Here is a 21,161-nt window from a genome sequence, read left to right on the forward strand (position 1 = left end):
AAGGATTTATTTTGTATATTACATACAACGCCTTATAAAATTGTTAGAAACCAATGAAAGTGATAAATTAATATACCAAAAGAATTCCACAATGGAGCTGAAACATGCAGGTCTGAATATTTTTTGTACAAACAGAAAGAACTGACCAGCACCGTAAAGGCTGATATGTAGTGACACCTGCCCTGATAACAGCATTGACTCTCTTCCTGTAATGTCTAATAATGTTGGAGATCTTCGCTCCTCTTCATGCAGAACTTTTTTAATTAAGCATTTTATCTCCTCAATACCTTTATTCATCTTTTGTCACCTTTATTGCAGTGAAATAGAGACATTAGAATGCAGCACTATATCAGTACTTGTGTAGATGTAGCTGTGGAAAGGAAAGGAAAAGTCAAAGCAAGTGCAAACTGTTTTCACATTATATTCTGCTGCTTCTTGAACTGAATTGAAGACAAAAAGCTAAGTTCTTTATCACAAGTTTACATTTGGAGCACCTGATAATCCTTGTTATTTATAGGACTGCTTTCAGAAATGTCCTGTCACTTACCAAGAGCAACGTGGAAGAGGTCTAACCCACTGTTTCCAATGTGTATGATGTGTTATAAACCCAATAATGAAGGGTAATCTCTGTTTAATATTGCATCAAATGTGAACAATGTAAATATTGTTACACAAAATTATATTTTATATCATTTATTTTATTTCATATATTTTATATTATATCATTATAGAGAAATGACACGTTGTAAGAAAAGCGAAATAAAAGGAGCAATTTTCCAAAAAGCCTCTGTTTTTTTAAACAAGTGAAAAGTGCATCAGAAAATATCTATGTTGATATAGATTTAATATTATATTAGTATATATTTAATAATTTATTCACAGATCAGTAGATGGTTACAAAATGAATAAGAAAAAAAGATGAACACTTCATTTTTCCAATTTAAAGCATTATTCACTACACGTAGCCGGGTCTGTATTACGTTTAGATGACATCTCCATCAGCCTCATGTACGGTGTGTAGATGCTGGGGCGATTAATCCTGGCAGGTGGAATAATAACTGTATTTGGGGAGGTAGGTGGTGTTAGTCCTTCATGATTGGGCCTTGGAGCTGGTGCTATGTTTACTACAGGACTTGTTGCAGTCTCCTGTGTGTTTGCTGAGAGCATATTGCTGTACTGTAAAGGTGAATATCGGAGTAAACTCTGATTCAGTCGGCTCTGAGGTCTCGGGTACGACGGAGCTTCGTACGGCTGGGGCTCATGATGACTGTGAAGAACGAAAGCAAATGATGTTTACAAAGCTGCAGACAGTGTGAATAGTGTGGCCTTGAAATTTAAAATGTTATAATGTTATAATCCAACTCATATTTATTACCTAACAGGAAAGTCACAGCCAACTCCAATATCTTTTGTGATGGGCTTATTTTCAGTAGCTTTCTGTACAGACATAAAATACTTCAGCTTGTCTTCTAACTCATTATTCTGGGAGAAGAAGCAAAGCACAGCACACAGTCAGACCAGAGGAGAGAAGAGTTCAGGTCATCAGAAACAATCAGAAGACAAATCAGACATGCTCAGAGATCCTGTTCAAGAAATCCAAGAAATCCAAGCTTTGCAATGCAACATCTTTGCTGTGAAGTTGGTTTGGAGCCTACATTTAGTCATGCTCTGCAATGGTAATGTGATTTTAGGAATTTTGAAACATCTACCTTAGGAAATGGTTTGAAGAGCGAAAGAAACACGAGGAGCAGTGAGCTGATTGGCTGCATTTGATTATGAAACTGAATAGAGCTGGAAATTTAGTAAAAATCTATTGGTAACTTATGGTTTAATCAATTTTAAAGAGTCGAATATGGCCATGAATGTTACAGAGTTGAGTATGAAGCTTGTTATTATTCGTTTAACAGGACGAGGTGTAGCAACTTTCGTTGAGCGGCACTTTCAGTGGCAAATTTATCAAATCTGGAATTCTTAAAGGCAAAATCTATGCAAATGACAGAGTTTATTACTTGGTACAAATTATGTTCTTCAAAGCAAGCATTTGGTGACTTTGATGCTCTAGCACCAATTGAAAGCTTCAGGCACTTTTTACATTCTTCCAAACTTCACAGCAAAAGACATTTGTTTGCCATGCTACTGCGAGAATGAAACACTGTGAAATAACTGCAAAAACAGCTGCACACAGTTGAGATGCCTGAATGCTGCAGAATTGCAGAATGCTCAACTCTTCTGTGCATATTGAAAACAAGAGACGTTCCAAAGCAGAGCTCGCAAGCTTTCCCTCTTTTACCTCACACTCCACTATCGCTAGCCTGTCCAGTAACTCGGAAATGTAGACATCCTTCTGTGCCACATCAGCTCGCAGTGTTGTCACCTGAACGAAAGAAAAAAAGGCGTGACTTTCCAGACCCCAGAAATATTATTATATCATATTATTCATTATATACAGTATAATATCATATCATGACATTGTTATGCATTTTATTTTATGCATTTGTTCTTTTTTCTGACTTACAGCTTAGTAGTAGCAGCATCCAGTATTCCATTGTTCAGGGTTAAGGGCATTTCAGAAGGCTAAGGCATTGATCACTTCTCTGGCATTGCTGGTATTCAAGCTCACATAATTCATGCAGAACTGTTACCTTTGAGCTACAACTTATCTAAATGCTAGAATTCAGTTCTGTCTCTTTTTGGGTAACAGATTTTTAATGTAGTGTGACTCCACACCAGCACAATAACTCAAGTATTGAGGTGCCTTGTTTTAAAGCAGTAAACCCAGTCATTAATAACCCAGTCATTAATAACCCAGTCATTAATAACCCAGTCATTAAGTTATTGTTCTGTCCATGGCATACCCTAATCTTTGCCCATTACTTTGCTAAACAACTCAGGCTTACTGTTAATCTAACTACATTGCATAGTTTAAGAATTGCTTATTGTAAATATTTTATACAATACACTTAATTATTGAACACTGGATTTTATTAATATTGTCTTTTTAAAAAGAAAGGGCATAAAAGTTGAACAGCATTTATTTGTGTTTATAAATGGACTTATAGAGCGATATATATATATATATATATATATATATATATATATATATATATATATATATATATATATATATATAGATATATATGTGTGTGTGTGTGTGTGTGTGTGTGTGTGTGTGTGTGTGTGTGTGTGTGTGTGTGTGATTAGATAGATAGATAGATAGATAGATAGATAGATAGATAGATAGATAGATAGATAGATAGATAGATAGATTGTTGATAAAGAATTGTTCTGCAGTACATCATGACCTCTCACCTCTTCTATCATGCCCTTGACCTTTCTCTGCTGACAGAACACCATGTCATTCAGGTGCTTTATTCTGTCTTTGAGCTCTGACACCTCCCTCTGAAACTGCTCAGCCCTGGGACACAACACTCTGTTATCATGCTAGAATGTTTTTCAGTAGAATTAAATCAAGCAGTCCAATGTAGCACTGACCTCAGGCTAGTTCTAAGGTCTCAGACTACATCTGAGGTATACTTACTTTTTAGCTCCACCCGAGTCTAGTTGATCCTCACCCAAGTTGTGTAAGCGCATTTCACACTCACCGAGTTTCTGGGTTAAGTGTGCTTTTTCCTGTGAAACAAAAAAATATATTGGCAGATGTTTCCATTGATTCATGCGATGTTTCCTTGGAGGTTTGTGTTTACACACTTACCCGAGCCATGCAATCAAGCAGACGCTCCACCTCGCAGATCCTCTGGTCCCTTTCGGCTATTTTTGCCTCCACAAGCCTTATGTTTCTCTCAGCCTCCTCCAGCCTCCACATATACTCCTCCAGCTGGACCTGGAATTTATCACAGCAAAACATTCACGTGTTAGGTTCAACCAGGAAATGGAGCTGTCATATTCTAGTCATCCGTCTATTTTCTATAGCGATTGTCCTACACCAGGAGTGAGAGCCAGGAGTCTATCCCAGACTGGGTGCCAACAGGGGGTCAACCCATCATAGGGCACAATCTCACATACACACACACATTCAGACACTATGGAAAATTTACAGAAACCAATGTCATTGGACTGAAGGAGGAAACCTGAGTCCCTGTTGAAAACCGAAGAAGTACAGCAAGAACATGCAAACACAGGGCGGAGGTGGGAATCGAACACCCAGCCCAGGAGGTACAAGCAAACCTGCTAACAATTCAGTATTTCTTACCATTCTATATTATATTATATTATATTATATTATATTATATTATATTATATTATATTATATTATATTATATTATATTATATTATATTATATTATATTATATGATTATAATTATAGCTTTTTATTCAGTTATGAATTTTTAATCATAATATTCAGTTATATATATATATATATATAAACTGAATATATATATAAGGTGTTCAATAAAAATAAATAAATGGATGAAGGATAAATAGAATAATGGATGAATGGACAAAAAACGAAATACCTAAAGTATTATTTATACCTAAATTCCAATCTAAATTTAGCATCACATTAACTGAAGAAGCCAAACTGTAGTTGGTGTTTATTTAAAAAGGTGCTCATACATTCATACACATTCTATAATGTAGCAGAAGCTCTGTAATTGCTAATAAAAAGTAGTATTTGTGGATATTTGAGGGTTATTGTGGTTGTGTTGTTGTAAGTGTGTACCTGTAGCGCTTCGATTTCCTGTCTGTGTTTCCGCTGCTGTTCCTGCATCTGCTGGTCAAACTGCTGCTGAAGTTTAACACTCATCTCCTTCAAAGCCTGAGCACTGGCCTCTTTAGAGGTCTCTACCTGCACACACACACACACACACACACACATTCACAGATCGATGGAAACATGAGTGTGTTTTAATGTAGATATGGATTATCATTCATAAAGACAATATTTGCACTCCATATTCGAAAAGCATGTGTGTGTGTGTGTGTGTGTGTGTGTGTGTGTGTGTGTGTGTGTGCACAATACCTGTTGTTTCAGCATGTGGTTTTCAGTATGGGCAGCAGCCAGTTGTCTCTCCCTCTCTCTCAGTTTCTCCTCAGTCTTTTCGAAGGAAATGCGCATGGCTTTCATCTCCTCTCTGTTTCCCACACGACCCTGACAGCTCTCCAGCAGTGACTTCTACACCGAGCACATACCAAACACACTCTTAGTAACACACCTTAAAAAAACATAATCCAGCACATTTCATATTCAGGTTGCAGGGAATTTGGCTGTGTAGGGCGCTGTGTGTGAACAAAAACGGTAAATATAGGGTTAAGTATGTTCATGTTTTGCATTTGTGTGGGAACAGTTAATCTCCTTAAACGTACTTTTTCATACTCTTTTCTGCCATATCAGTATCTTAAGCAACTGTTACCTGACAGTTGTTTACTGCTTTTTTTATTACATTACCTGCAAGTCAATGTTGGCTGATATGAGAGAGCTGTTCATCTGATCGAAACTGTCGACGGCTTCTCTCCGTGATCTTACTTCTGCTTCCAAATAACGCTTATGTGAGTTAGCCATCTATAACACACACAGGCACAGCATGCTGTTAGACACTGTAATCATTCCAACCTAAAATGTACTAAAATAAACAATATTGTGCTTGCAACCTGGTTGTAAAAATATCTTTTGACATTTTTCTCAGCTAAATCTCCCACCATGACCTCTTTACTTTACAGGTCATGAGACGTTTTTTTTTAAATCAGTTTCTTTAAATCTCTATTTAAAAGGTAAAAGCTGTATGATCATTAATTTATAAATATTTGATCTATACATTCTTATATACTTTTTTCAGATTTTGTAAGTTTCATATTTAATTTCAATTTGTGGAATTTTGTAGTGTACATGAACACACACTACATTCAATGGTAGCTACTTTTACTTTTGTAGTAGAGTTAGAAGAAGGAATTTCTCATATAAATTAAGGGGGTTTTAACTCAGTTTGAGCATTATTTTGTTTCATTAATTCATTTAATGTAATACTATAAAAAAATGTTGTGTTTTTTTAAATGCCTTCAGATATATCAGTCTCAGTATGTGAAGTGATTGGATTCCATAAGACTGGATTCCATAAATATCTCATTTAATTAGATGAACTTCTGAGAATGTTCTTCAACTCATTGGTGTAGTAACGGATTGCTGATTAATAGACTAAATTATTATACAGAAGTAATTTTGATGTCATTTTACCAGTTTGTTATGGTTTGTAGATCTGGATTTTTAAAATTGTATCAGCTGCTCCTGAGCCCTGGTTCTTGCTGTCCAACTTAATGTTTATTAACAGTTTCCAACACTTTTTATATTCTTACCCTTAATTCTTGTGAGAGTTTTTGCATTGATTGCTGCATTCCACCAAACTGACCGTACAGCCGCTCTCTGACTTTCTCCAAAGAGTTCCGCACCTACAAAATAAACGTTTTATAATTAAATCAGAATCTCAATAAATTTTTTGACTATCACAATACTTTCGACAGACACATCACAAACCATTGTATATGTATATATTCAATCATACATTTATTAATAATATAAACGTTATAAAAGTAATTATTTTATAAAAAATAACATTTCAAATATTTACTACAACTTACTACAGCTACTGCTACTAATACTAGTAATAATAATAATAATAATAATAATAATAATAATAATAATAATAATAATAATAATAATAATAATATCTTTGTATTATATAACAATTCTATTTATATAATAATAACACCAACAACAACAATATTAATACGAAGAAGAAAAAGAGGAAAAATTATAATAGTAATACTAATTATTATGATTATGTATTATTATTATTATTATTAATAATATTATTCTTATTATGTTTTATTATTATTATTATTATTCTGTGTGTCGGTGTGTCTGATGATTCTTCCTTTCCACCTCTATATCAGTATTGCAGTGATAGTTTAAATGAGTTATGATGCTGTAAAACACTGACAAGAAAAACGTAATAGACGTCTGAATTGAAGAGACTGGGATTTTTATAAACCATTTGATGATAACCGGTCAGTATATAAATTCATTGGAAATTATTGTATACATAAGACATGCATACAGTATATCAACCCTGGATGTTCATGACTAGGGCATCACTGAGGCCTAAAGTATGTTGTCACTTCCTTTCAGCACTCAGGGACATTATAAGGAGGAAGTTTTGACTGATTTAGAACTAGACTAAGATCTCTCTAACGTGTCCTAAGATGTAGACTGTCGTATATACCTGGTGTCTTTTCCTTCCCATGACACCTCACATGTTTATGCCCCTTTTCTCTGTTTCTTTCTGCACTCACCTCTCTGATGTATCTCATGTCATCTCTCAATTCACTGGCAGGCAGCTCACAAGCCATCGCTTCCTGCTGCACCACACCGAACACCCGGAGTCCCGGCAGCGTCTCTCGCTCAGTAACATCACCATTGCTTACGCTGTAAGATTGCTGAGGAAGACAATGTGACGGGTCAGATTTCCATCTGTGTATATGTATGTGCTTGACAAAATGGAAAAAGCTGAATGTTCTATTTATACCATGAGTGCAAATATGTGTGTGTGTCCTTGTGTGGTGTGCACATACTCAAAACACCTGTGTAAATATAAGAAATTGTGTAGTTTGGCTAGTGAGAAGGAGAAAGCGTCTACATGCGCATGCTGGGATGTTTTGTTTTTCTCTGCAGTGTTGCTGAGTGATCAGATATGGGATTTTGTGAACAGGCAGTGACAAAAAGTCCTAACTGATGGTGTAGTGTTTCCTGCTGTACAGTCTATAGTGTTGAGAGCGTTCTGCCTCAGTGCTGCCTTCCCCTATTCTGTCTGGGCTTCAGCTGACAGACACAGAATATTCTGAAAACATTCAGAACTGTAATCTCACACTGCAAACTTTTATTAACGTGATGAATCTGGGATGTCATCAGTGGATGAGCTGGACATCTATCTTTTTTGTATATCTTATAAGAACAGTTATGGGCCTAGCTTAAAATAAAGACTCTCTCACTCTCACTTGCCAAATGTATTTCTTTTAAGTCTTTTAAATATATTGTTGTGACTATTTCCCCTGCTATGCCCCCTCCTAACAGCCAGAGGGAGCCCTTTCCAGAATATTCACTCTCCCTAGTTAAAGAACAATTCCAGCTTTGTTGTTATATATTGCATCTTCTCTCTACTGCTCTTTGTAAAGTATTGTTAGCCTGCTACCTTCCAAGCCGTTCAGCGTTTGTTTCTCGTTGCTTTCTTGTGTACCAACTTTTGGTGTGTTTTTCTAGTTGCCTGTTTCTTAGATTGTGTTTTGGATTTTGAGATGACCTTTTCTCTGCCTCTCTTGGTTTTTGGCCTGTGTCTTTCCCTTGACCTCTCACGCTCTGAATTATTTTGTATGTTTGTTTTTGACTGCTATTAAACTCTGCATCTCACAACATTTCAACAATGTCACAGTGTGTAAATCATATTTAGAACAATATTTCTTTGTATTTTAAAGTCTGACCTAATCCAAAGTTATACTGAACATACATATGAAGTGACATATTATAAATCATGGTGTTGTAATAACTTGGAGTGGCAAGTTATTAACACATGTTAATAACTTGGAGTGCCATCATTTAGAAAGTGATCCTTTACATTATATAGTATTAAAATATATAACTAAGAATATATAACTATATATCTAAGAATAGCTTCTGGTGTGAATTGAGCATTTCAGATAGTGAAGTGTATACTATAGACATTACCTGAGAATCAAAACAGTACATGTCATGAAATGTTGACTCAAAATAAAAAGCACTATATGTTATGCCATGCCATCTAAAAATGCTTCAAACAAATGCAGTTCTTGATAACGTCCTGTTGATGGGGATTAGAGCAGAGAAAATAGGTGAATTGTGGAAACTGCAAGAATCAATGTTCTTTTTTTTTGATGTATGGTATGTTGTATTATCCATAAATCCATCCATTTTCTCTACTGCTTATCCTACACAGGGTTTTGTGGAACCTGGAGTTTATCCCAGGGGACCTGAGACACAAAGATGCAGGGCACTATAGACAGGCTGCCAACCCATTGCATGCATTTTAGAGATGCCAATAGCTCACATCTTTGGACTGGGTGTTGGATCTGGAGTACCTGAAGGAAACCCCCAAAGCAGGTAGAACATGCAAATTCCAGCAAATACACAGGGCATAGGCAGGAGTCGAGCTCTCGACTCCGGAGGTGCGAGGCAGATAACACCTTATCCTCTGGTTAAACAATCACCTGAGTTCAATTCTGATTGCCCACTATGATGAATTCACCCATTTGTCTACAGGGTTCCCGCTCTTTTTCAGAGATCATTTTCCAGGACTTTTCCAGGACATTTCAAATTTAGCAAAAAAAGACAAGGCTCACAGATTCACGGGCCTAAAGTAATATGTTCTTCTCTCCAGAAGTCAACAACGTACACTTTATGGCTATTACTTAACTATACCTTTAAAGACAATTTGTCATGTGAATGAAATAACATTTATAAAATAAAAAGACCGCACATATTAATACCCTTTCCTTTCTCAGGCCAATGCCGTCATGCATGCTTTAGTTTGCTGTGCATTCCCCTTGCACATGATATTCAGATTAACAAGGTTAATATAACCTGCTTACCCGTCACCATTTGCTGAAAACATTCGAGCACTTAAACCATTCCTAGCACCTGAAACCGCCAACACAAGACAGCGTCATCCGTCACAGCGAGATTAAACACCATAACAAAAAAAACGTCAAAACTCGGCTTCCCTGAACAGAACGCTTTCTGTTACTAACGTTAATTGTTTCGACCAGTTGTAAACTGATCTTTAAATGATCAAGAATATTTAAAAGGACAACAAGACAGGACAACAAGATTTCCAGGACAACAAGATTTTTCCAGGACAATTTATGTTCTCTCTCATTTTCCATGTGTTTTCCAGGACTAGAACATTGGTCATTAATTTTCCAGGATTTCCAGGTTTTCCAGGACACGTGGGAACCCTGGTCTAATATCAATTATGTTACTCGCAAGATTATTTTTCAGTTATCATTACTATTTTATTCCCTCTTTTATTTAACACTCATCTTTAATGCATGTGTGCATTGTTTTTAAATCTAACTAATATACATGGCCATTTTAAACCAACTCAGTAGCAGGGTTTGAAGAAAAAAAAAACTGAAGCGATAAAAAAGTAACACCAAAATGACATATATTTTCCTTAAAACTTAGACCAAGATTAAATACAACTCACAAAACAAGAAATTTTGAATTTGTAAAAAAATTGGACAGACAAAGAAAGACTAGTGTGGAGAATCAATAGAGATCCACACATTCCTTGTGCACATATTAATACATTAGATGTTAAATAATACTATGTTCATAGTTCTTCTGATTTGCCTCCTCCTCTAAGCAATAATGAAACAATCACAAGGTTAAAGTAGAAGCTTTACACCTTATGAATAAACATCAGCTCATGGCGTGTGCATGAGAAACACTGCAGACTGTGAAACACTGTGAAATCCAACAGCAACTACAATATAAGTCTCATTATATAAGTCTCACATGCTAGAGGCATACAGTACCTACATCTATGTGCTTCTGAGATTAGTGAAATAATAGGATGATAGGACGATATGATATGTCTGGTTCTCGTACCTTCTCCTGCGCAGGTGATTCTCTTCCTGGAGGTCTTTCTCTCTGCATGAGGCCATTCTTTTTCATCCAGTGGCCGCTGACCATCTTGCTATCCTGCAACACAACACATGCTTAACTACTTGTGTCTACATGTCTGTGAACTTAATGTTACTGAGAACTGATCAGTCACCCACACCAGGTGTGTCCCTTTGCAGCCAAAATGTCACAAAACAGGTATTTCTCCATATCATTGGTTATAATTGTATGTTTTCAAAAACAGTGTGTTATTCTAAACTGTGGCCTTTTTGATGCTCAGGTGGTGTTTTTTTTTACCTTTAGTTTATAAGTTACTTTAAATCCACAAGGCTTACTTTCAAACCTTTAGTCTATCCACATATCATTATTTATCCTTTATCCTTTATTTAAGAAATTAAATATTCCATTATTAATATCATCTGTAAACAATATACTTAGGTACATATAACCCATACTGTAAGTTTCAATTATCCGTTCCAGAAAAATTCTGCATTACAAACAACACATTAACAGATAAAGATTTTAAAAGGTTCTTATTCCTTAAGGTCCAGTTATGTACCACTGACTATTTTTAAAGGTATACTATAGTCATATTTTTAGTAAAGAACAAATACTGAAGATAAAGGTTTAGAATAAATGAAAAAAGTAAATTTTGCCAACTTTTTTGTGAGTCTGTTTAGTTTCTACTTGTTTAATTTAATTAACCAAAGAATACAATTTTTCCACCAAATATGAGACAAAAACCTTGACTAGACATTGATTTAGTGGCCCATTCAGTCAGACTTGTGTATTTTTGGACAGTCTGACTGTCTGATTCTCTTAATCGCATCCATGTAAGAGGCGATTTAACCAAATCCAGACGTTTCCTCAAATTCAGGAAGAAGTATTCCCTTTTCACCAATGAGTACATATTTTACCATAGATGTAAATGGGTTCATGTAGCAGCTGCACCGTCTTCTGTTTTACTTCCTACAAAATGCAGAATGCAATGGACCATATTCCATACAACACCCTTATAAATGATCTCATCTTTAAGTAATATCCACAGAACATTTCTCATAGCAGTCCTGCATCTAAACTAAACTATTCACATAGTGATCTAATGACAACAGAAAATTGGCATGCTCACTTCTTATGATCAATGATCCCTTTCACTATTCACTTCATTATCCTTGACTTCAGGTATCACTAAGGAGTCAATCTAACTTAGTCGGCTTCAAAGACCCAATAGCATTAGATATCATTGCCATGCCCTGAAATATGGTGTCTTTTTTGTGAATCAGTCAGGCACGGAGATAGCGTCCTATAGTCGGCCATTATTAGATGTTTGATCTTTGGATTCAGGAAAGGCGACTTCCTGGCTTCTGCACACTCTGGATGTAACTTCAGAAAGGCAGATAAGATAAAGCTAACAACAGTCTTAATCATCACAGGGAACTGTGGTTATGTAAGCCTTTAAATATCTTAAAACCACCAATTCTATTTACCAAACATATTTTCTAGAAATGGCCGATAATGAGATATTTTATCATTAATGTCATAAATTATAACTGTATAAAATATCAGCTACTCACAGTTTTATTGTTGATCAATATTTTTTCCTCCAAAATGTGGCAGAAAAATGCATTGCATCTACAAACCAAGCATATGTATGAATACGTTTCATGAAAATGTGTCATTCTCTTGCTGCATTTCATTACAAAACATCACCAATAATAGTAGTAACAAAGCTTTACTCATGTAACACATACTGAGTAGCTGGGACTGGCAGAGCACAGAGCATTAGGTTACTGGGCCAACCCTATTTAATTACATGATGGATCTCTATCAATTTTGTATTGTTATGTCTGTAACACAATATCTTTAGCATCGAAATATAAGAATGCTTTCTTGTGACACCTCGAGCCTCTCATCAAGCTAGTTCTACTTGTCCTCTTCTTCTACGTCACAGTGGTTTGTCCTTTCTCTGCGTAGTTGCGTAAAAAATGTTGTTCTTGTTTTGGAGCTAAATTTAAACTCAGCTATGACCGTCTTAGAGGATTTCTCTGTGTTCAGAATGAAGAATTAACATATGTTCAGCAGAAATAAGCTACAAATTGGAGGATTTCATTTCAATTATTCTACCTGTTTTAACATGAAGAAACAGGTACATGGCTTTTTGAAAAGATTCTAAATTAAATATTTATATTAAACGGATAGAGTGGTACTGAAGAATACTGACTACGCTAGATTATAATACTATATTTCCATTGTCTCCATTTTAAACAGGTCTTAAGATTAAAACCATTATGATTAGACTGACTTTAAGTTAAACTAACACTATAATTTTGCTTGTAATAATCCTTTCCCATAATTATCTTCAAAAAAATCTTTTAAAAATATGTTCAAAGACAGCACCGAAACACACTCAGTATGGATCACAGACAGAGGCGTTCATATATAAATGTAATAGAAATTCATCTCTACAGAATGTTTACAAATTCAGTAACTAATGAAAGTAAAATTCATATTAACTAAAAAAACTAATTTTGTATGTATTATTTACAGCATGCTTTAATTTTGCTCATTCTATTCAGAGTAACATATCTGCTCAATATATCTCCAGTGGTTTCTGACGTTACAGACATCCAGTATATTACAATTAAAATTTTAGTACAGCTAACCTCAGCCTTGAGCTAAATAAATAAATCCAGTACACTGCATGTCACACAGGAGACAGTAAAATACTGGATGAATGCTACACTATGCAAAAGTGTGGATTTTTTAATGGATGATTTGTGTTCAAGCCTCAGCCCTTCCAAGCTGCCACCCCTGAGCAAGCCCCTTAATCCTCTCTGCTCCAGGGTCGCTGTATCATGGTTGATCCCAACTTCCAAAATTAGGATACGTGAAGAAAGAATTTCACTGTGTGTGTAATGTATCTGTGTGTATATCTTCTTCTTAGGCTGCTTCTAAACAATGAATATACTCTTCCCAGTCAAGCTTCCTACCTACCCACAGCAACTAAAATCTGCTAAGCTTGTAATCAAGACTGTTAATAGGTGGTCTAATGAGAAAAAGTTGCTGATGAGTTTCAGATCTGTAACATCTACCCAACAAGACGTCAAACCATTGTTTACATGGAAATTTAGACACCATAGAAGTGGCCTTGAGGTTCCTGGGAAACACCTAAGCAACATCCCTGTAAAACACCCATCATAGGACCTGAAGTGGGAGGAACGTCCAGCAGGCGATGTATTACCTCTGCCAACTGAGGAAGTTCAACTGGTCAAAGTAGCTGCTAATACAGAAATACTCTTCCATCAGTGAGTCTGTTCTGTGCGTTTCAGTAACTGTCTGGTTTGGTTCAGCCATCATATCAGACCAAAAAAGTTTCAGTTGGCTGTCAAGACCCCATGTGCACACTTCAGGACATTTCCAGGGTCAGAAAGCTAACAGAAAGAATAATCACATATCCCAATACCCAAACCAGGAGGAAAATATTTGGTTTTAGGGTTAGGGTTAACAAATGTTTTACTAAATAGCACATAAGGGCAAAAAGGTGTTCTATTGCTCAAAATATATGGTAATAAAAAGCCTTAAGAAATTCATCCCACCCTGGCATTGTGCAGCTCATTACACAAGTCTGACATTTGTTCATACCCTCATCTACACTACTGCAGGACTTATCCATTCTGTACCATAATCAGAAATGGTAGACTGGTATCAGTTGAGCTTTAAGTTGAAGGCAGTGGTGTGGCAGTGAAATCATTTCAGTCCAAGGTACAGAGAAGACAGAACACACATAGTGAGACAGAGACACTGCTATTCTCTGTGTCAAATGTTACCCTGCCGTGTTAAAAACTATATAAACATAGGATATGTTTATAGTTTATTGTTATATTTTATAGGTTATATGGTATAGGTTATGTGGATGTGGTAGCCTAGAGGTTAAGGTGTTGGACTAATGATTTTAAGGTCATAAGTTTGAATCCCAGAGCCATCAAGCTGCCAGTGCTGGGCCCCTAAACAAGGCCCTCAACTGCTCAGTTGTACAAAAATAAGATAAAACATAAGTTGCTCTGAATAAAGGCATCTGAAAAAATGCTGTAAAATAGGTTATGATGATGTCTACATGTCTGATGTTACATTATGTGTGTGTGTGTGTGTGTGTGTGTGTCACACCCATCACTACAAAGATAGGTATATTACCTCTCTGATACTACACCATTATTTGTCCATTTCAAATACGTGCATGTTCATTTTAAGACTATTTCCTGAACATTTTAAATTGACAGAACTAATTGGTTTGTTATAGCTGTATGCTACAAACATCAAAAACATAGCTATCTCAGAGATACTGCAGCATTCATTCACAGGTACAGTATATGTAATAATTCATTGTGTTAATGGTCTTATTAATTTCATTTTTGTGTATTCATACTCTATTATTTTTTAGTATAATAGTGTTCCTATTATACTCTTACATATATTTCAGATTTGCTGCATATCCTAGGACCTATTAAGTAATTAGTAGAATGTATTAAATAATAACAATCATATATAGAATATAGTAAACTTATACTTTAGTAAACCTATGTTGTACTACTACACATTTTTATTTCATTATTATGAATCTTACTGTAACATGAATAATAATACATTTTTCTGTAAATGATGTAGAGAGAAGTGAGGCAGCTTTGACGGCTGTTCTATGTAGATTTTAGTGATGGATAAGCAAAAATAAAAATAAAAACACTTACAGCGCGTGCAGAACTGTTTGTCTTCTCGTTCTGTCCACTGGGGATGTCATCAGATCGGAGGGTCAATCTGAGTCGCCTGACTCCTCTCTGTCCATATCAGTGACAGTCACACACACATGTGCAAACACACACAAACACACACACACAAAATGAGGGTAATAAAAGGTTAGTAAAAACAACATGAAAACTATAGGACTAGCCATTTATCAAGGTCAGTCTACTAAACACTTTTATTTGATCTGAGAATGTTATCAGTCAAAGCCTGACCTCATTCAAGCCTGGCATTTTACTGTACACTTTGGATTCCTTCATTTTTTTGAAAGAGGCCTGGAACATTTAATATAATTTTGCTGTCATCTCCTGATTCACTGATTGTGCTAGTCCATAAGAGATGATGGTTATTTCGATAACAGACTTCAGTTGGTCTGATTCCAGTCAGTAAGCCCTACTCCCATCCCCTGCTTTCATCTGTTTGAAAACCTCATTATGTGCATGTAGAGGCAGAGCTTTATAGTTTAAACATGGATATTTATTCTAATTGTTGCAATTGTAAATTGATGGCAACACATTAGAGAGTCAGTGTGATGGCTATTGTGTTTAGACAAAATATTATAAAATGGAGTCGAGCCATTGTTAACATGTTTTAGATGCTTTGTCAAGGAGGAAGGAAGGCAGGAAGGGACCATAGGGAAACTTGGCAAAAATAAGATCCGTAACAGCTACAGTAAACACAGTGGGAGGATTAAACTGTGAAAGTTTATATTTCTTATATTCCTTATAAATTCCTTATATCACAAAATGAGTCATTATTTATCACAATAATGTCAAATGCTGCACTATTGTTTGCTACTGTCCACACTAATATATACAGGCTGTAACTACCACACCCTCGCTTACGGTCCAGGCAAATTACACCACATGTAAATACTATGCTGATTCATGTGTATACTGAAGTGAATATAAACAATATCCCTTTCATTCTAGAGGTTAAAACACAAACTTTGTTGTCTACGTAACTGACATAACACTTGATCGGTATCACCAGCCATATCACCAGGGCATTTTGAATGTAGTATATAATTTTAAACTGTAGGCGTAGACGTCTAACTTATTTATGTATAACTCGTGTTGTGTTTGCTCTATATGCGATATACTTCAATGGTGGTGCACTTATGACCCCAGTAGCATCTGATATACAGTGTGACTGTGCTGAGAATGATCCTCCACTTAAATCATATCATCTCAGTGGTGGTCCTGTACTGAGCCCTTTCTGTTCAGTAAAGGAGGAGAGGGTGATAGCAGATTGCATAGTGACAGATAAGCTACAGCTAATAACTGTAAAATTACAAGGCATGACCCAATTTTCCTGAGAAAGGTAACAAAGGCTGTTTCCAGAACAGCAAAAAAATGCAGCTCAAAAAAAAAACATGAATGTGGATTGTTTCTTATTTTCCTGTATTTCATAAAGAAACAGAGAAGTAATAGTAGCTCTACACACACTGTCCACTTTATTAAAAACACCTTTACATGTGCTCATTTATGCAGTTATCTAATCAGCCAATCATGTGGTACAGTCTCGATGAAAGAGTTTCAGTTAACGTTCACGTCAAACATTGGAATGAGGAAAAACATGGTTTTGGTTGCTGGTGCCAGATGGCCTGGTTTGGGTTTTTCAAAAAACTGCTGATCTCCTGAGGTTTTCACACACTACAGTCTCTAGAGTTTATATAGAATGGTGTGAAAAACAAAAAACACCCTGTGAGAGGAGGGTCTGCAGGATGAAACACCTTGTTGATAAAAGAGATCAGAGAAGAAGGATGAGAATGGTCTTAACTGACAGGATGTCCACAGTAACTAGTGTGTATAAAAAAGGCATCTCGGCATACAAAACATTTAACCTTGCCGTGGATGAGCTACAAAAGCAGAAGACGACATTAGGTTGTAGACCACATGTGCTCAGATTCCTGTTCTTGAATCCAAGCCCAATGTCGTCTTCTGTAGTTTTAACCATTTGCCACAAGGAAAGATTTAAGTTTTGCTCTTCCTGAGATGCTTTATTGCTCACAGTGGTCGTAAAGAGTGATTATTTAAATGTCCTTTGTGGCAGCTGAAAGATGTATGGTCATTTTCCTAGGACCATAGGAGGTCATTAGTTTATGAAATAAATTAAAGTGAATACAAGGGTACATGGCATGCCGTCAGTCTTGGAGGACGAGACCACATTACTCCTGTACTACGTTCTCTGCACTGGTTGCCAGTACGATACCGTGTTGATTTTAAAATTATTTAGTATCAGTATTTAAATCTTTAAATGGTTCAGCCCCTCCTTATCGCTCCGATTTACTGTCAGAACATCGTCCAGTTGTGCCTCTCCGGTCATCTAATCAGAGACTGCTACGCATTCCAAAAACAAAGCTGAAAAGTAGGGTGACCGTGCCTTTTCGGTAGCTGCTCCCAGACTGTGGAATGCGTTGCCTGTTAGTATTAGACATAGCTTTTTGAATCAGCATATGGTCTAGGATGAAAAATATTGTACTGTACTGTGTGTTTGTGTTCTTCTATGTTTTTGTTTTTATCTATTATTGATATTTTATCGTTTTTTGCATTGATGGAAAGCACACTGGTCAACTGGTGTTGTATGTAGTTGTGCTATAGAAATAAAATTGACATTGACATTAGTTTCTGAAATACTCAAACCAGCTCATTTGGTATTAACAACCATGACACGGTTAAAGTCACAGTGATCACACTACTTTATTCTGATGTTTGATGTGAACATTAAATGAAGCTCTTGACCTGTATCTGTATGATTCTATGCACGAGCTGCTGCCATGTGATTGGCTGATTGGATAACTGCATAAATAAGCAGGTATACAGGAGTTCTTGTTAAAATGGAGTGAGTGTATATCCTGTAATAATTCTACATATAGTTTTGTTCGATTTATTTTTTCCTAAAAATGCACTGTCTTCAAAGACAAATACAATTATTGTCTTAGACCAATATACACTCATTGTTGCGTCATAAATTGTTTTACATTGTCCTTTTGATGACTTTTATGGAGATTAAATTAGCATCCATGTGTTGATTAGCCGTGAGAAAGAACACTGTGACTGACAATTCAATGGCAAGCGCTGATAAAATAAACATGACAGGGCTCTGGCAGCTCTCATTACAGTGCCTGCTCTCTGTGCTAATCTTATCCTTGAGCCAACACAGGGACCAGCTCTGAGAATGATTAGCCATGATGTGTTAAATTAACCATAGACCAGAGTGTGAAAGATAGACATTCAGCCAAAGAGAGAAGGATGCGAACAAACAAACATTAACAGCTCACGTTGGTCAAAGGCCAAAGAGAAGGGAAGTGAGAGGGAATGTGAGAGAGGAAGTGTGACGAGACGTGTCCTGTTCTCCATAGGCTCTTACTTACCTCACTCCCGTGTTCCGAAGTGGACGTGGTAGTGAGTGAGGAACCCACTCTTCCGTTTCTCAGCATGTCTCCGTACTACTGCCCCTTTCTTAGACCACAGCAAACACACACACACATTCACACCCACTCACTGCTGCCACCTGCTCCACCGCTCTGGGCAATTCAGCAACTTTAGAAGTTAGCGTGTGAAAGAGGCAGGATGGAAAAAAGTGTGTCCCTTGAGAAAGAGGCCTGTGCTAGAATTCCTTCTTCTGGATGGTAAGCAGCAGGGGAGAAAAAAGAGGCCAGTACTCCAAAGTGCAAAGGACAGTGGAAAGAAACAAACTACAGCATAGGGGGAAAAAGTCCAAAGTGTGTTACATACACACACAAGCATGCACAACACACACCCACAAACACACATAGACAAGCTCCTCCTAACTAGAGATAGTCAGAGAGAGAGAGAGAGCGAGAGAGCGAGAGAGAGAGAGAGAGAGAGAGAGAGAGAGAGAGAGAGAGAGAGGGACAAGCCAAGCGAGAGGCCACTAGAAAGACTGAATGTGCATGCATGCACGCGCGTGTGTGTGTGTTTGTGAGTGTTTGTGTGTGTACTTGTATGTGTGTATGTCACAGCTATGTTTGTTCAGCCACCGGAATGACCTGTCCTTCTACATTTCTCTTTCTCTTTGGTCTCTACCCACATGTCTGTATATCAGGACTTTCAGCCTGCTGTTTCTGCTTAATAGGTGTAGCATAAACACACCAATACACACCCAGAAATGCAAAGGAACAGGCATCAGTCCATCACTGAAACTGCTATGAAAAATTCACACTACACTAACCAAACAAACCAATAACACAGCAGCTGCTAAAATGTGAAACAGACCTGTTTAACGGCAGGATAGTTTAGAGGAAAGATTGATTAGAGGCATTAGAAGTATGAACCTCGTAATGATACAATAAACTGTCATTTTAATTGTAAGACAAGGTTTCAATATTTAATGATATAATAACACAATCATTTACATGACTGTCAATGATTCAGAATTTAATGATGACCTATAACTCTGCTATGATATGACAGAATTTGATTTAGTAGCCTCGGATAAAAATATGACCAATATATTGTTTGTTTAGTATTTGGGGAAGGCAACTCATTAACTTATGGATGATTATGACGTATAGGACTATTTCCTATAGCAGGAGTATCAGGGTTATGGGCATTTAAGGGTATTTAGGCACATTTACACCTTTTTTTTTGACCATTTTTAGACACATCTGTTTACACATGTATGATTTTAAATAATACTTTTATAATAGATTATAATCACCCATTTTTATGATTGTTGCTTCAGTTCCATTTTAAACTGATGCATTGGTCCAAATCATCTAATGGTTGCTTTCTTTAAATTTTTTGCCATTGTCAGTGTTTTTACCATTTATTCTGTTAGCTAGCTTATTAGCACCAACGTAGACAGGCTGACAAATGAGGTAGATTGCCAGCAGTCATTTCCAACATACTGTTCATATTGTCAGCCTTAATTCTGTGGCTCTAAATTAATTAAAACACATAATACTGCAGCCAAAATGGTATCTCCCAGTTAAATCGCTCACTGCACCAAAACAGAGAAAAGTCTTTCTTCTTACTTTAGAGAGATCATGAGTTTGAATCCCAATGATGCCTTAGCCAGCTGTGGCCAGGAAACAACTGAACAATATTAACCATGCACTTTGCATGGGCCTCTGTAACGTGTGTATTTTGAAGAGAATAGATGGTTGGGTGTGGTCTGCTTTCCCCTGACTCTGTCCTTAGTGGGGAAATTGGGTTGAATGAGGGTATATTAAACACACAGCAAAAGCTTTACAGAATCCTACCTCAGTATTTTAGCATGTAGCCTTACAGCACAGCATTAATTAGCCAGTTTAAAATAAACATTACTTACAGGTATTTTTGACATACCATGCATGGACTGTTGCCCCTCGTGTAAACTGAGCTTTAACCTACAAATCTGATCTGAAAAAAAAACCCACTAGCTTCTTTTTTAAGATCCAAGATGTCTAACTTATCTTTAAACATCTCTTTAAGATGTCTAACTTATACATCACAATCGTCACGATCTCTGGATCAAATTATTGGCAGATGCAGCCTTGTTGTTTTACTTATTTTCTCACTGACGGAACGTTGATAAAAGGTACAATGAATATCCAAATAATGATTTCAGTATTCAAATATTGCCACCTCACAGTGGTTACTGGGTCTTCATATATCCACCAATACACCAATAATATACAAAAGTTTAATTCTTCTTGACTAATAACATTTGTGTGGAGCAAAATGCTGAGGAT

General features: G+C 36.4%; 1 protein-coding gene across 1 annotated transcript; it reads right to left on the reverse strand.

The window, feature by feature from the left end:
* Positions 1 to 405: 405 nt before the first annotated feature.
* On the reverse strand, positions 406 to 19,252 carry myzap (myocardial zonula adherens protein). The gene is made up of 14 exons (XM_060859374.1): positions 18,837 to 19,252; positions 15,409 to 15,495; positions 10,652 to 10,744; positions 7,306 to 7,449; positions 6,310 to 6,402; positions 5,408 to 5,521; positions 4,982 to 5,134; positions 4,682 to 4,807; positions 3,713 to 3,841; positions 3,539 to 3,630; positions 3,310 to 3,415; positions 2,291 to 2,374; positions 1,376 to 1,482; positions 406 to 1,267 (listed from the first exon to the last, which is right to left on the reverse strand). The coding sequence occupies exons 1-14, from the start codon at positions 18,900 to 18,902 to the stop codon at positions 949 to 951; spliced, it is 1,713 nt and encodes a 570-aa protein (XP_060715357.1). The 5' UTR covers positions 18,903 to 19,252; the 3' UTR covers positions 406 to 948.
* Between the last annotated feature and the right edge of the window lie 1,909 nt (positions 19,253 to 21,161).

The sequence above is a fragment of the Tachysurus vachellii genome, chromosome 23 (genome assembly GCF_030014155.1).
Source record: "Tachysurus vachellii isolate PV-2020 chromosome 23, HZAU_Pvac_v1, whole genome shotgun sequence".
In the NCBI taxonomy this organism is placed as follows: Eukaryota; Metazoa; Chordata; class Actinopteri; order Siluriformes; family Bagridae; genus Tachysurus; species Tachysurus vachellii.